Genomic DNA, 16,058 nt, shown 5'->3' on the forward strand with positions numbered 1-16,058 from the left:
TATATAGCCATTATTTTTTGTGCTACTACAAAAAAAGAAACCCTCAGCCTATCAAATGCCACCATTCTTTATTATCACATCACTTGCGAAATTCACCCCAATTTTAGAGTTGTTAAAACGTGAAGGGAAAAAACGCGCATCTTAGAATCAGTGAAGTTTATCTTGGCATATAGTGAAATATTAACTGAGATATAATTTTTATATAGTGGGTTTTCTAAAAGCAGGTCAATAGAATATCCTAGTTGCCTTTGTCCTCCTTTTGCAGCCTCTTTATCCTTCCAAATAGTATCTGCCTACATCCACCCTTCACCATCTGGCTGGTCTCCTCCCATCCCACAGGGTTTCCATAGACTTCTTATGGAACAGTACAGAAGAAAAGCAGTTAAGGTGACAATATTGTTCACCACTCCCTCTTCCCCCTTGTCTTACGAGCATAGACCAAGACCAGCATTAAAAGCGTCTAGCAACTCTGGAGGGCCTGAACCATCCTATGACCCAAAAGAAGCAAGCGTTCACAAAATAAACAAGATGCCCATAACTCATGCCCTTATCATCCTCGCCTGCCTTACTGCAACTGCCTCCTAGCTGATCTTGTCACCCTTTCCTGATTCATCTCCCTTGTGACTTCAGCCAAAGTGATCTTTGTGGGCCACACTCTGTTTATGTCACTTTCTTGCTTACTACCCTTTACTGACCACCTGAACCATTAATGAAGTGATTTAGCATAGCTTAAGAAGACCAGTCATGATCTCTAGCCTCATCTATTGCCTGGCTTCTCTAGTAACTCCAGTAACAATAAACATGTTGTTTCCCACATCAGTGCGAACTTCCTATGTGCTCTCCCTGTGCCTAGCATGCCTCGCCTTGTCTTTGCATGCCTGTAAGTCTTCTATTTCTCTTTCAGCATTTAGCTCAGATTAACATCTCTTCCTAAAGATCACAGACACTTCTTTCTCTGCGTTACCTCCAAAAACATATACACTGGATAGTAGTGTATTTTTTATTTGTCTGTTATCCTTACTCAACCTTGAGTTCCTTGAGAGCAGAGACAGTCAGTGTCTGACAAATAGCTCAATAGATGTTTAATTAATGTTGTTTTGGATACCAGTGATCAGTTTATGTCTCCCCAACCACCTCCCTCTCATTGGCCGTGCACGACCCGTCTGTGTTATGTTCTTTCATGGTTGAAAATAGATAAACAGAAGAGCCATTTGCTTTGCTGCATTCTGCTTAGTGTCACCATCCCATCCAAGGAGACTTTGGCTATTTTCCCAACTCTGAGTTGCATCCTGTCTGCCTCGTTAGACTCCTTAGATGTTTCACTTTGAAAAAAAGACCATTTATGTCAGATAATCTCATCAGATGCTGACAGGCTACGGAACAAATTCTGTTACTGGTCTTTTAGGAGGAGATTTGGCTCCAAACTGCTGTTTGCTCTAAGAATCAGTTTGTTGTTTTATAGAACTGGCTTTACCTTAATCTTCTTTCTTTCAAAAAGTTTTAACAGTTTCTGATAAGACTTCTATAAAATCCAGCCAGAGCAGTTTTTTGCTCTTGGATTTTGAAAAATACAGATCCCATTTTACATAGTTGTGTTGTTCTGAGATGAAATTGGCCAGCTGTGTTAATGGCCATGTCCAGCTATCAGCTGGAGATTCCTGCCAAATTACATCATAACCTAAGCAACAGAGATGATACAACAAAGAAAAAAGCCAAATGGAACATTCCTTCTCATATAAATGTGTTATCCAGTGAGTTGAAATGGGCCAGCCAGAGCAGTCTAACTCCAGGTTAGAGTGAACAATATAAATTTTAGCTTTCAAGATGGGCACTGGTTGTACGTTCTCAACAGTGTTCTATAAACTGGCATCATGGGTGAAAGGCTTGATTCTGAAATACTGTCTATATTTTCTCCAGCAGGCTATAAATTCTTCCATGAAAAAGAATGTATTTACCCTCCCCCACCATACCCAGGGGATTAAAAGGGAGGTTTGCTGCAGCCCTGTCACCTCATAGCTACTTTAAATGGAATCAGAAAGTAAGAGTTAGAAAATTTCCCAATCATTTATTTTATGTACCAACAAGATGATTCTTAAGATTCCTAACAAGTGTCTACCCCAGTCAAGTTCTTTTTTTTCCAGTTTTATGGAGATATAATTTTCACATAACATGTGTAAACTTAAAGGTGTACAACATGATTTCCAGTCAAGTTCTTAAGCCATTCTTATTTTCTCACCCAAGAAGTCCAGTGTTGTTGTTGTTTTTCCTGAACTGTTAGATATATGAACTTGGCGAAGAGGGAAGATCACCTTGATGTAAGGAACAAGAGACAAAACTTCAAGTAAATAATCATACCCACTGATACCTATATTCACTCATTCAGGGCTTGGAAATGACCCTCATCTCAGATAAGCCACTACCCTCCTGTGAGGAATAGGACAGAAATGACAGTGTTAGCAGTTCAAAAATAAAACTGAAAATACACATAAGACAAGGCATAGATACATCTAGTTTGAGTGAATACATCTTCTAAAACTGTCACATTTTTCTTCATAAGCCCTTCTTATCCTTGAGGGAAGAAAAGATCACTTGAAGTTTATCTTAGTGGAAACTACAGGTAGTTAGTTTGGCTTTGCATATGAGTTAACTGTGGATGAATTTGACCAAGCCCAAAGGCAAAAATGCCACAGATTGCCTTCAATGAAAAAAATTTCAAGTGACCATTTGATTTGAATTTCTGTTGCTTCCCTGATTAGATACCAACATTTGCACACTGAAATATTATCTGCACTTACCAAATATTGTCTCTTTCTGATTTGTCTTTGGAGTAGGTAGCCATAATAAAGGAAAGACTTGCTGATCACCACATCAGTTTTCCAAGTCAATTTGGGAAAATTGACTCTATCCGCATTCTTTTTAAAACACTGAACCTATGCATTTGAGACCCCATGGTCAAATGAAAAATTTATATTTGTTCAAGTATGGATTTAATAGGGCACCTGGGTGGCTCAGTCGGTTGAATGTCCGACTTTGACTCAGGTCATGATCTTTCAGTTCACAAGTTTGAGCCCCATATCAGGCTCTGCTGTCAGTGCACAGCCCTCTTTGGATCCTCTGTCCCCTTCTCTCTGTCTTGTGCTCTCTCTCTTTCTCAAAAAAATAAACGTTAAAAAAATATATATTAAAAAAATGATGGACTTAGTAGAAAGTATATCTCCAAATCCTTCTTGCAACTATTGAAACCGTACTCAAAGAATGAAATCGGCACCCATGGACTCCCCCCTACTCTATCAAAGATCATGAACGATGGACAGCAGCCCAGAAAGAAGAATGTTAAGTTTCTTTCTGTGTCCCTTATAGTTGCTGTAGCTATTTTTTTCTAATCTGTGATTCCATTATTTTGTATTCAGAAGAACCTTTGTTATACCTCTTCTCTCATCTTTAAGACTATTACCTTGAACAGTTCTGACCCTCATATGAAAATAGTTGCAAATGTACTAGAAACTTCTGTCTCAGCTAATGAAGAAAAAAAAAATGAAAACTGGCCCAAGCCCCTGTGACCTGCAGATCCTGACTTTAGTTCTTTAGGTTTAAGGGTCCAGGAGTAGAGGTTGGCCAGAAGTGGTTCCTGACTAATTCTAAAATAGACCTTACTCTGCAAAGGCCCTTCTGTCTGCATCCCACCCAGGCATAGATAGACCCGTGAAAGGTTTGTAGTGAAGAGGTACCAAAAAAGAGGGAGGTCGAAAGCAGGGATGACAGGCTAGGTAGGAAAAATGAAACCAAGTAAGTTTAATCATAAGTTTATTATTACAGTTGTCTCCATATATTGTGAGCCCATTTAAATGTGATTTTATTGATGATTTTTCTTTAAGAGTTTCTTTCGTGGAAGGGTGCCTGGGTGGCTCAGTTGGTTAAGCATCCAACTTTGGCTCAGGACATGATTTTAGGGTTCCTGGGTTTGAGCCCCACGTTGGGCTCTGTGCTGACAGCTCAGACCCTGGAGCCTGCTTCGGATTCTGTGTCTCCTCCTTTCTCTGCCCTTTCCCCACTTGTACTCTGTCTCTCTCTGTCTCTCAAAAACAAATAAATGTTAAAAATTTTTCCTTCATGGTAAAAGTGGCTAATATCATTATTCTTGGAGGTAAAGTAGCAGTTACATTAATCAAACACAGATATACTTCTGTGCTTAACATAGAGGGCTAGAGAGGACAAGCCCCACCTGTTCTCAGTCTGTGTTCTCTGCCCTTAGCACTGACAGCTGCAGCTGGAAGGGGCAAACTGGAGGTATGTCGTCTACTCTTGGAACAGGGGGCAGCAGTGGCCCAGCCAAACCGCCGAGGGGCAGTGCCCCTATTCAGCACTGTCCGCCAGGGCCATTGGCAGGTAAGCAGGGCAGCTACTTCCAATCCCTCACGTAGGGGTGAGTTCTAGACAGGGCCCTCTGAGGCCGAGAGCAAAAAAATCACAAAGTTTGGGTTACTCAGCCATCATCAGGTTTGACGACTTGGGCCTTTGTTATTAATATTCTGGTTAACTGAGAATATGTCAGAAAGTTAACATTCAGAATCATCATCATTAAAAAAAAAAACATCAAAATAATTTTAAGAAAGCGGGGGGCGGGGGGCACCTAGGTGGCTCAATCGGTTAAGCATCCAACTTCGGCTCATGATTTCACAGTTGGTGGGTTTGAGCCCCGCATCAGGCGCTATGCTGACAGCTCAGAGCCTGGAGCCTGCTTCCAGTTCTGTGTCTCTCAATCTCTCTGCCCCTTCCCTGCTTGTGCTTTCTTTCTCTCAAAAATAAATAAATGTTGGGGCGCCTGGGTGGCGCAGTCGGTTAAGCGTCCGACTTCAGCCAGGTCACGATCTCGCGGTCCGTGAGTTCAAGCCCCGCGTCAGGCTCTGGGCTGATGGCTCGGAGCCTGGAGCCTGTTTCCGACTCTGTGTCTCCCTCTCTCTCTGCCCCTCCCCCGTTCATGCTCTGTCTCTCTCTGTCCCAAAAATAAATAAAAAACGTTGGAAAAAAAAAATTTTAAATAAATAAATAAATAAATAAATGTTTAAAAAAATTTTTTAAACATCATGATCTATATTGTATAGAAGGACTAGCTACTTTTGGCCTGGTCATGGAATGACTCCTTCTCATACCTCACAGTATCCACAGGTTCTCTGAAAGGTTTATACCCCAACAGACCCCTGCTAGCTTGCTTGCAGGTATCTCAGGCTTGCCAAAAGAAAATGTGGTGTATGTAAGTTCTAGCTATGCAGTCTTTCCAGATGTTTGAATTCCAGATAAATGCTAATTTATACACTTAGGATGGAAAAGAAAGCATATTGGTATTAATCTTTGGAAGTATTTGTGTAGAAAAAAAGGCTCTAGAAGCCAAACAGTATTAAAGAGTTATCAAGGACACTTTATTATATTCCCTTCAGTCGTAAGTATTCACCGCAGGTAGGCTTACAACCCCTACAGATCAATAAAAGGGCACTGGCATAAGTAGTGACTTATGTTGGAGCTCCCATTATGAGATCATCTTTGTCTACGTGTTGGCCTTTTTTATCTTAAATTCTCTTTTACTCAGGGGCTGAGTCAGAAATACACAGTTGGATTTTCATGTGGCTATCCTTTAAAGAGTCAGACATCAAATCACGTGGTACTAGCACTGTGCAGACACTAGAGGGAGTTCTTGCAGCAGAAAGTTACATGCAGAGGTGACTCACCTGTACAGCAGGACGAGATTCCACAGTGTAGGCAACAACATGCATGTGTCTGCCCAGCAGCTCTTCCTGGATAATTTGTCCCTGTTTCTCTGCATTTGCAGATTGTTGATCTTTTACTCACCCATGGCGCTGATGTCAACATGGCAGACAAGCAGGGTCGTACCCCGCTGATGATGGCTGCCTCTGAAGGCCATCTAGGAACTGTGGACTTTCTACTTGCACAAGGTCAGTCCTGGGATCCCAGAGCTGGGGATGGTCAGTGCCTATAGCAACCCAAGGAATTCATGATTTCCAGTGATGGAATCTAAGAGATGTTAAGAATAGATACTATTCATCTAGTTGGTTAAAATATGAAGGTCTGTCTCCTCTCCTCTTGGATACAGTCGGACCCTTTCACTCTGATAGTCTTTGTTTCTTTATGGCTTGAGGGATTTTTGGTATTCTAATCAAACTAACATATTCTAAATTCTTTAACTCAAATCTGTAATCTTCAAACTTTGATTTTTTTAATATACACTCAGCAGATGTTCATCTTCCAAAGACTGCAGTTTTTCTTTATCAGTTATCTTGTAGGCCTGCACAACTAATACTTTTCTTGTATCCAGAGGAGGCAGACAGAGATTAAGACGGTTGCTGACAGTGGGACCCTATATGAGAAATCAGGATATTATTATTTTCCTGTTGTAATAAACTCCTTTGACATTAACCAACATTCATATACTCCTGGTGAATGGGAAATAATAAAGCAGATTGTAGTCACACCACCTTCAAAAGCGTTTCAGGCTCCTTTTGATTGCTCTGACCTCAATCACCTGTACAAAACAGAGGTGCGTGATGGTGGACTTCTATCGTGGGAAAGTCGCACGTGACTCTACAGTACCATCTAGTGGAGTTTGAGCATTCACATGAAGCAGAAGGTAGTCGATTGTGAGGAGCCTAATGATTCCATTCCAGATAGCCTTCCCTCTAAGCAAACTGGACCTAAACATCGATAATTACATCTGTGGGCATGCACACTTCAGGGAAACCAGCCCCCTGAAGAATCACACCCAGGCCAGGTAGTTGAGTTAGGAAGAAAACAAGGTTTCTTCTAAGATTTCAAACTAAAACTCAGCCAAAGATTTATTGGGTCTTTAGCTATATCCTTCAAAGATTTGTTTGTTTCCACAGCCTCAGACTCATAACACTGGGTCTGAACCAGAGAACTGCTCTTCCAGTGTACAAAGTGGTTCTTGCTTCCCCAATACAAGCCAACAAACAAGTCTGGTTTCATGATATCTATCCTCACTTCTGGCAAGAAGGGGTTGGGGGAGAAAAAGGGGCGTACCTAGATTCTCAGGATAAGATGTGGCATGAGTAAATGTCCCAGAACAACCCAAGTCTGCTGGAAAAGGCAGGACCTCTTCAGCCACTGATAACCTTCAGATCACTGCACAGTGTCTGTCACATGCCAATAGAAGCTTATCAGACACAGATTCCAGAGATTTGTTCTCCCTTACCATTGCAGACATGCTGGTCTTTGTACTACTGACCTTCCTCAACTTATGATGGGGTTACGTCCTGATAAACTCAAGTTTAAAATATCTTGTTGAAAATATCTTAAGTCCAGCATGCATTTAATACATCTAACCTACAGAACATAATAGCATAGCATTGCCAACCTAAAACGTGTTCAGAACACTTATATCAGCCTTCAGTTGAGCAAAATCATCTAACACAAAGCCTACTGTATAATAGAGTTGAATATCTTGTATAGCTTATTGAATACTGTACTGAATGTGAAAAACAATGGCTGTGTGGGCCCAGAATGGTTAGAAGTGTATCCGCCGTTAACCCTCATGCTAGTGCAGCTGCCGGCGAGCCGCGGCTCACGGATATTAGCCAGCATCACAAGAGAGCACCGTCCCCACACGTCACTAGCCTGAGAAAAGGTCCAAATTCAAAATTCGCAGGATGGTTTCTACTAAATGCGAATCACTTTCACACCATCGTAAAGTTGAAAAATTGTAAGTCAAACCATCATAAGTCAGGGATCCACAGTATTTCATTTTTTCACACTTAATTCAGAGACTTCCACTAAAGCAACAAACCCTACAAACAGGTATGTAGCCCACATTATTCGCAGAACACTATTCTAGTGATATGCCAGTGAGTGATTTTCTTTTAACTAACACACTATAAGTCTGTGCCCTCTAAGAGTCTGTAATCTGGGAAGGAAGGAATGGAACAAAAATACCTGAAAAGCCAAGAATCCTAAGAGCTCTCATAAAGGTATTTCAGTTAGGAAAGGGCAGACCTTGAAAGGTGACTAGGAAAAATATTTTGTTTTAGGGAGGGGATCGTAAATGAAAAGTTAGGGAGGAGAACCAACACACAACAGGTTTAAAGAAATATGCGAGTTGTCCAGTGAACTCATGACGGCTCTTGGGAAGTAAAATTGGAAACGTATGTGGAAAGAAACTGAAAAGGAACAGATTAAAAGAGGTTTTGGCTTAATTCTGAAGGCAATGGGGAGCCTTTCAAGGTTTTTTAAAAGAGAATTGATGCCAGAGTTGTGCTTTAAAAAAAATCACTCTGGCAGTAGTGTGAATAGTAGATTTGATGGAGAAATTAGAGTGGACCAGGGGATCAATTAGGAAGCATTGTAATAGAATAGATGAGAAGTAATGAGGCGCTAATCCAGGTGCAGTAGCTGTTAGAATAGAACAGAAAGGTCAAGTGCAAAAAATGATTTGGGATATAAAGAGCAATTACATGTAGGAAGGGTAGTTGGGTTGAAGCTAATTCCAGAATGTTAAAATGGATGTTTGGAAGAGGTGTGATTCCATTAACTGCAAATGAAAGAAAAGAGAGAAGAGGAAGATTACATATTGAATTTTGGATGTAAATTGAATATACGGGTTTATTTCATGTGTATCTCCAATTAATTTCTTAAATTCCAGCTTTCCTCTTCTATGGAAGGTCAGCTTATCTGTAACATACATCTAGAACGTTCTTATCCTGCTTCTTCCACCAATGGAGGCTCTGTCCAGGGAATTTATAGATGTTGCATCTGAGAAAACTCCTTAGGTTCTGTCCCACATTCAAATCCATTCTGTGTTAGAGTCAATGTTTTAATTGCAATATATGACAAGATAACCCTATACATAAATGGCTGTCATAAGGGCTAGAGGTATGGTACCTTCTAGCCCTTCATCCTGCTGTGGAAAGCCACAGAGTCTGGTTGCCTGACCTCTAGGGATACAAAGGTGATAGGGCGGGTAACTGCCAAGTAGACCCTGAGCCCAGCTGTGGCACATCTCACATCTGAATCCTGTCCAGCTGAGGAGGCAGCCTGGAAAGTATTCTGTATGCAGTAAGCTGATCCTAATTTAGTTAGTATAACATGGCAACTGTGTGAAAAGAATTGTCTTAGTTACTCTTCACAACTAGCCAGGAAATGACAGGCTCTTTGCCATCCAAGAGCTTACAGTCTAGTCTAAGAATCAAATGTATATTGAATTTTAGACTAATTACAAAACAGTGTATCAAGTGTGCTTGATCCTTAGAGATGAAAATACAAATGTTGAAGAGAAACAGATGTAGAATACCAAAGAGGCTAAGAGAGTGGGGATGGGATCACTGAAGGCTGACAAGTTTAATTAAACTCTGAATTTCCTTGTGGCCTGGGCTCAGGCTCTTCCCGTGAGTTCATTTCCCCCACATTCTAGGGAGGGAGAAAGTGGCCTGGTACTATCACCAATAATAAACATGTACTGAGCTCCTCCTGTTTTACAAGATCCTCTCTAGGAGTTTATACTACTACAAATGGAAGACTTTTGCTGAGTTCTGAAAACATTCATCGAGAATTTATTACATGCAAGTAGGATACGTAAAAAAAGATTAATAACGGAATAAGGTGACATATGCAGATTCAAGATGAGGTAACAGTGATCAGAAGCTTCCTGGAAATAGGGGGATTTTGAAATGGTTGCTAGAGAATGGGTAGAAGTGAGGCAGGTCATGGGGAAGGAAAAGATTCCCCATGAGAAAGCAAACATGACCAAAAGTGAGGATACAGAATATTATGGGAGAGTCTAGAGGCAGTGAGCACATCCATTCGGCCCAAGTAGAGGATTCTCCCAGGGGTGTAATGTAATGAAACTTAAGCATAGAGAGGAAGTTTGGGGGTAGATTGTGGAGGACCTGGAATACCCAGTAAAAACAACTGGGCTCTCTTCTACTGAAAGCTTGTAGGATCATTTTTTTTTTAACAGTTTTATTGAAAGACCACTCACATACCAGAAACAAAGCTGTGCGTTGGCAGAGCTTACACCTTAAGTACCAGCTTTCCCTCCTGCTCTGAATTTTCATGTTTTTCGGGTTTCCTCAGGCTTGTGTTAATACTTACTCTTGTAGGTGCCTCCATTGCTCTCATGGACAAAGAAGGGCTGACAGCCCTCAGCTGGGCTTGTTTGAAGGGTCATCTCTCAGTAGTACGTTCTCTGGTGGATAATGGAGCCGCTACAGACCATGCTGACAAGAATGGCCGCACCCCGTTGGATCTGGCAGCTTTCTATGGTGATGCCGAGGTGGTGAGTGCCTTTAAACAAGCCTCTGGGTCATAGGGATCTTAGGGAAGGTTCTCCGTCCATAATGTTATCTAGGGTTAAGGGTAGAATAACATGTAGATGATTCCTGATAGAAGGTTCTCAAATCCCTACTTGCTAGAGGACAGGAATATTCAAAACACCACTAAAGATGAAGAATACAGGAATGGCCTGTAAATACCATGGTCCCAGCCTGGTTTAGACCTGTGGTTAAATAAAGTCCAGGCAGCAGCCAGACTCAGTGGAGCAGCGCTGAGCCCTTGCACTTGTGTTAACTGTTCTCCTTGATCCATGTCCTAGGTCCAGTTCCTGGTGGATCACGGGGCCATGATCGAGCATGTTGACTATAGCGGAATGCGCCCTTTGGATAGGGCTGTGGGGTGCCGGAACACTTCTGTTGTTGTCACTCTTCTGAAGAAAGGAGCCAAGATAGGTAGGAGAAAGGAATAAGGTGCTGACCATCTGTGCCCAGGGGCCAGACTGGTCCAGTGGTCTGGCCGCCCTGGGTGTTTGGTGTGAGTGTGTGTAGTTTCCCCTCTGCCCTGGCCCAGTTATTGTCCAAGTGAACAGAAAGGCTCTTGGCCCAGAGCAAGCACCATCTGAGCCATGGTCTACACTACTCTGTGTCCAGAATCACATGGTTATCTGCCATGCCCCACGTAGCCTTGACCGGGAGGCTACTCTAAGCACATCTTGGTGCTAATGCCTCTGTGCCAGCCCCGCCCTGTGAGCATCCTCGATCCCTGCGCTGCCCTGAGCCTCTGCTTTCCCTTGCTCTGTATGTGCTTCCGACTCTGCAGTCCCTGCTGCTGCTGTCCCACCTGCTCCCCCATCCCACAGACCTGTAGGCAAGGGTTGGCTGATATGCTGGCTTTTTTGCTGCCTGCCTCTCACTGCTGCTTTTTCCTTCTTTTTTTTTTTTTTCACCTTCATCCATTTTTTTTTCCTCTCCTACAACTTTTTGTTTTCTCCTTTCTTTGAAGGTTGTCAGACGTTACCGAGTCGCCCACGAGGTATATTTCACCGCTGTCAGCATCAGGCGTGGTCTGATGGCTTGGTCAGCTTTGCCTTCTCCTCTTTGATTTAGCCTGCATGAGTTCCCTACACCTCTAATCTTTTAATTTACTTCACCTTAAAAGAAGATTTTTTTTAATGACTGTTGTAGAGAATAACTTGAACTTTTGATAACTAACCCTGAAAAGCTTAGTTGGTAAATAATTCAGGTGTCTATAAACTAATCAATTTAACCTCTTCTTTCTCTTTGTGGGTAAAGTCGTCCTCAGTAATGTTGGCTTGTTTCACATCTTTTGACATTCAAATTGTACTCCTGCTTCAGAGTAAATCCCAGGGAGGCCTATTTGATACTTACAAATTAAGGGAGCCTTTAGAATCTTTAATGGTTCCCCTTCTGCAAAGTACAGATTTTTAAATTAAGAGACTAAACAGCTAGGGATTTGGAGTCCCAGGTTCTAAAATAAATTGCCCTTTTTGGATTTTTTAAATCTTGTGGTGACATTTAATGCAAACTCTTTCTCCCGATTACCTTATTTAAAATAACTCCAGACTTAGCCATGGCCTGCCCAAATACAACACACAGGCTTTGCTGCCCTCCTGTGGTGCAGGCTCAGACAGTTCAGATATTCTTATTTTAAGGTGAATACAAATCCAACGCAGCTTCTTGGCAGTGGGAGTCCCTAAGATACTCCCAGGTCTGAAAGATGAGGAAATTGTTGTGGAGCAAGTTGTTCTCTCAGCAGAAATTCCCCCAGGATGTTTTTTTCACCTAGCTTCCTACCACCCTTACATTGTCTGAGTTTTTTACCCATCATGCATCCTGTACACTACAGGTCCAGCCACATGGGCGATGGCCACCTCCAAACCAGACATCATGATCATCCTGTTGAGCAAGCTGATGGAAGAGGGGGACATGTTTTATAAGGTGAGAGGAGGAAGGAACAAAGTTTCCTCAAAGCAGCCACTGACTGTTTTCTATATGTAGAATCTACTAAAGTCTTGACACTCTCATCCTTGTCTCTAGAGGCAGAGGGAGAATGCCATACCTCAGTGATGGGCTCATAAGTTGAGGATCCTGAGTTTTAAATTTCCCAACAAGAGAGCAAAAGTAGCCTACATAAGCCTGCAGCTGATCAATTTAAACACCAAATTTTACCTAGTTACTAATAGGCAGTTACATAGATTCTGCATGGAATCTGCTGGAAACTCATGGGACAAGTCAAATTATGTAGTACAGATACATAGTACTGTGTCAGGGGTTGCCTGGCTGGCTCAGTCAGAAGAGCACATGACTCTTTATCTCGGGATTGTTAAGTTTGAGCCCCACGCTGTGGGTAGAGATTACTCAAGTATATAAAACTTAAGAAAAAAAAAATTACGTGTCATAGTTCTCTGGTTATGTTAAGATTAGCGGCATCTTCTTCTAAAGGTAAATACAAATCCAACCTCACTGAGATATCCCTGGGCCCGAAGATGGGGAATGATTATGTAGCACATTATTTCCATGTCCCACCCATCCCTGTGTAAGAAGTGTACAGAGTTCCTGGGAGCAGGGTTGTATTTCCTGAGGACCCTTTGTGTGAAAGTCATGATAATCTAGGACTCTCAGGCTTCTATGAAACTTGAGTCCTGACCCAACCAGGATTTCACGTGACTTCCAAGAAGGGTCTCATTACTCTAGGACTTTGGGATAGCACTGCTGTCAAGAATCTAAGCCCTGGTTAGAATATAATTTCTGATATTCTGAGACAAGGAGTCCTACCTCCTAATGAGGTTAGGCAAGCTACTGCTGTTCCCACCCAGAATTCTACCTTGGCCAACTCTAGATCTGTCCTTAATGAATGGTGCTGCAGAGAAAATCAAAAGGTCAGGATCCCTGGTGGAGTTGCAGCTGTACAGAAGGAATGGAGTAGATTAAGATCAGCTAAATGAATGGGAGATGTCTCGTGCATCATTCTGAGCTCAGCTGATAGATTTTCAGATACAAAATGTAAGAAAAGTTCAAGGCCCCTGTGACCAGATCCCTAGGCTGGGATTTACTTCATTGTGGAAAATCCCTCCTGCACAGATGGATCACACATTCTAAACTTCTCTTCTCTACTACCACCTTACCCCAAGCCTTTTTTAAAAACAGGGGAAAACTGACTGATACTGTTTATTCACTGAGATTAGGGAAGCAACAGCTAGACTGTTTTAGCTCCCACCTCCTTGTAAGGAAGAGAATGACCTCTCCTAGGGGACTGGCAAGGTGGGACATCAAACAGGAAAAGAACTTTCCAGGCAGGCCAAAAGTAAAGAAGTAGTAATAACTCTGGAGTGGTTGAGACTAGGAAATGATGTGTGTCCCAGGGAGATCAGGTCAAGAAAAAGCTCCTTTGAAATGAGCAAGGTCCGTCTCTTGGGAATCCAGTTGGGAAGCTGGAGGTTCCAGGTGTTGGTTCTCTGGCTTAGGTCTTGGGTATTCCCTTCAACCTTGCCCTTCCTGCCAGGCGAGTTTCCTGTTGAAAAGACTGGGCCCTCTGCTCTCACCACCAGGGCCAGACCTACTCCCTAGGCTGGTGGTTGGGAGGGCTAGCTTAGTACTTGCTGCGGAGAGGAGGAAGGGAGTGGGGCCACACCTCCTCAGCTGCTCAGCAGACCAACTGTGTGTTTTGCCGTCTTGTACTCCCGTTAGAAAGGTAAAGTAAAGGAAGCTGCCCAGCGCTACCAGTACGCTCTGAAGAAATTCCCTAGAGAAGGGTTTGGTGAGGACTTGAAAACCTTCCGGGAACTAAAGGTGTCTCTCCTCCTCAACCTCTCTCGATGTCGCAGGAAAATGAACGTAAGTCCCTCTCCTCCCAGCTGCTTTCTACAGCCCTGGAAGTTGACAGCCCGTGTCACTCACTGGCTCTTACCAGGCCCCTGAAATCGTTCTCTGCCCCATTTGGAACTTGGTTGTCCTTCACAGAGCACTGACATTTGCAATTTGAAAGAAATCAAGTCTAAGTACAATCCGTATCTGAAACTATAAAAAAGTTAATGCTGTGGGCACTTCGGTAGCTTTATGAATTTTTAGTTCCCACTGAAAGTGATTGGAATACCATCATCATTACCTCCTACCCCCAAGTCAGTTTTCTGGTCTTTGGGAAAATGTGAGAGCAGTGGTCACTAGAATTCCAGCTGCAATTAGATATGAATTTTAGTCACACCCTTCCTTTCTCATAGACCCCTAGTCACTTAAGGCAGGGCTGGAAAGAAGGCTCAGGACCATGGACTTCAAGGTTTATTTCAAAGGCTAGTCTTGAACTTTTCCCTCCTCTCCTCATCTTTTTACTCCAGCGTGCCATGTCCATTCTTGTCAAAGAGGGAATCTTAGAACTCTTCCTGGTCCATTGTTATCTCCCACGTAGTACTTGGTCCTTCTCACCAGCCACGCACATACCGTCTCTGATGCCCTCAGCCACTGCTCCTGTGACACACAGATGCTCCCAGGCCAAGAACCCTCTCTCAGAGACTGGGAGTAGCTGAGATCGTGTCAGGAATCTCTGACAGCCCCCGCCTGAGGTCTCACAGTTACTTCAGGAGCTAAAAACAACCCACGCCAAACAGGAATGCTGATACTTAGAGAGCTCAGCTGTGCAGAAGTGAGATTTCAGCTGCAGGGGCAGGGGGTCTGCTGGCATTTCCAGAGAGGGGGTCTGCTAGCAGTTGTGTACACGACCTTCACATCCTCCGTCTAAACCCTGGCGACGAGAAGAGCCTTGTAGACGCACGTGTCTCAGAGGACACAGTTACGGCCCAAGGAGGCAGAGTTGCCCCAGGTGCTGAGGAGAGGGGGAACACAGTAGCGGTTCCTGTGGGAAGGGGACACCCCAGGGGAAGGCAGTGAGGCCCTTCTGTGAAACATAACCAGATCAGCAGTACCCAGGGTCCCCCGTGGCAGCAACCCGTGAGAATGAGATGAAGCTAGGAGCTGCCGCCAGCCTGCTGCCTTCTCTTTTGCCTGAACAAATAATCTGCTCCTTAGAAGCATTCCAAATCTTGCCAGAAATGGTGATTGTCCAAAAGAAAAGAAGGGTAAGGTTGGAAACAGAGTAGCAATAGGTGACTCCCATGAGATGGAATACTTCCTCTCCATAGAGCTCCACACTTGCTCAGAAACAGGTGACAGCCACCCCCCATGACCAACACTGAACCAAACACCTGAGGTCTGTGTCTCAGAGATGGCCCACCACTTTTTCTGGTTAATTTCTACCCATGCCCCAGGCCCTTGTTCCACCTCAGGAACACGCATGTCACCAGAGGTTACTGTACTAAGGCTCTGACATTGAAAGAAGAGAAAGCACTCTGTCTTTAGCTTAGTATGGAAGGCTGCCTTTAAATGTACGGCTCTGTTACCCAGGTGCCTGTTCCCAGGGTTCTCCTAGGAGGACACATGAGACCACACTCCTCAGGGACCCCACTCCTCAGATCACACCCTCAGGGACCCTCAGGATCAAGAGATGAGGGGACAACACAGACCCCGGTCGTAGCCTTGGCCCTCTCTTATTTTAATTTTTTTGTTTTAAATGCATCTAAGTAGGGAACCAGTTCAGAGAAGGAGAGGCCAGAGAAGCCCCTGTGAAATAGAAAGGAAAACCAGTTACCGAGGCTCTGCCATGTGCCGGAAACCGCATCGGGGGCTTTCCAATGCGTCATCCCACTTACTTGCACTTGCAGAGTAGACATGGGTGAGAACACACGGCACACCCTC

The 16,058-nt window shown here is 43.4% G+C and overlaps 1 protein-coding gene across 6 annotated transcripts in view; it reads left to right on the top strand.

Moving 5' to 3' along the window:
• TANC2 (tetratricopeptide repeat, ankyrin repeat and coiled-coil containing 2) overlaps positions 1-16,058 on the top strand; it is a 362,078-nt gene that overhangs the window by 336,129 nt on the left and 9,891 nt on the right. For 4 of the 6 annotated variants that reach the window (XM_049636313.1, XM_049636315.1, XM_049636316.1 and 1 more), the window contains 7 exons: positions 4,253-4,386; positions 5,825-5,948; positions 10,122-10,297; positions 10,613-10,745; positions 11,296-11,325; positions 12,160-12,251; positions 14,001-14,147. In XM_049636313.1, coding sequence (XP_049492270.1) covers positions 4,253-4,386; positions 5,825-5,948; positions 10,122-10,297; positions 10,613-10,745; positions 11,296-11,325; positions 12,160-12,251; positions 14,001-14,147 — 836 coding nt within the window. The remainder of the gene's footprint in view (positions 1-4,252; positions 4,387-5,824; positions 5,949-10,121; positions 10,298-10,612; positions 10,746-11,295; positions 11,326-12,159; positions 12,252-14,000; positions 14,148-16,058) is intronic. The other 2 variants (XM_049636314.1, XM_049636318.1) reach the window with 1 other exon arrangement.

The sequence above is a fragment of the Panthera uncia genome, chromosome E1 (assembly GCF_023721935.1).
Source record: "Panthera uncia isolate 11264 chromosome E1, Puncia_PCG_1.0, whole genome shotgun sequence".
NCBI classification, from domain to species: Eukaryota; Metazoa; Chordata; class Mammalia; order Carnivora; family Felidae; genus Panthera; species Panthera uncia.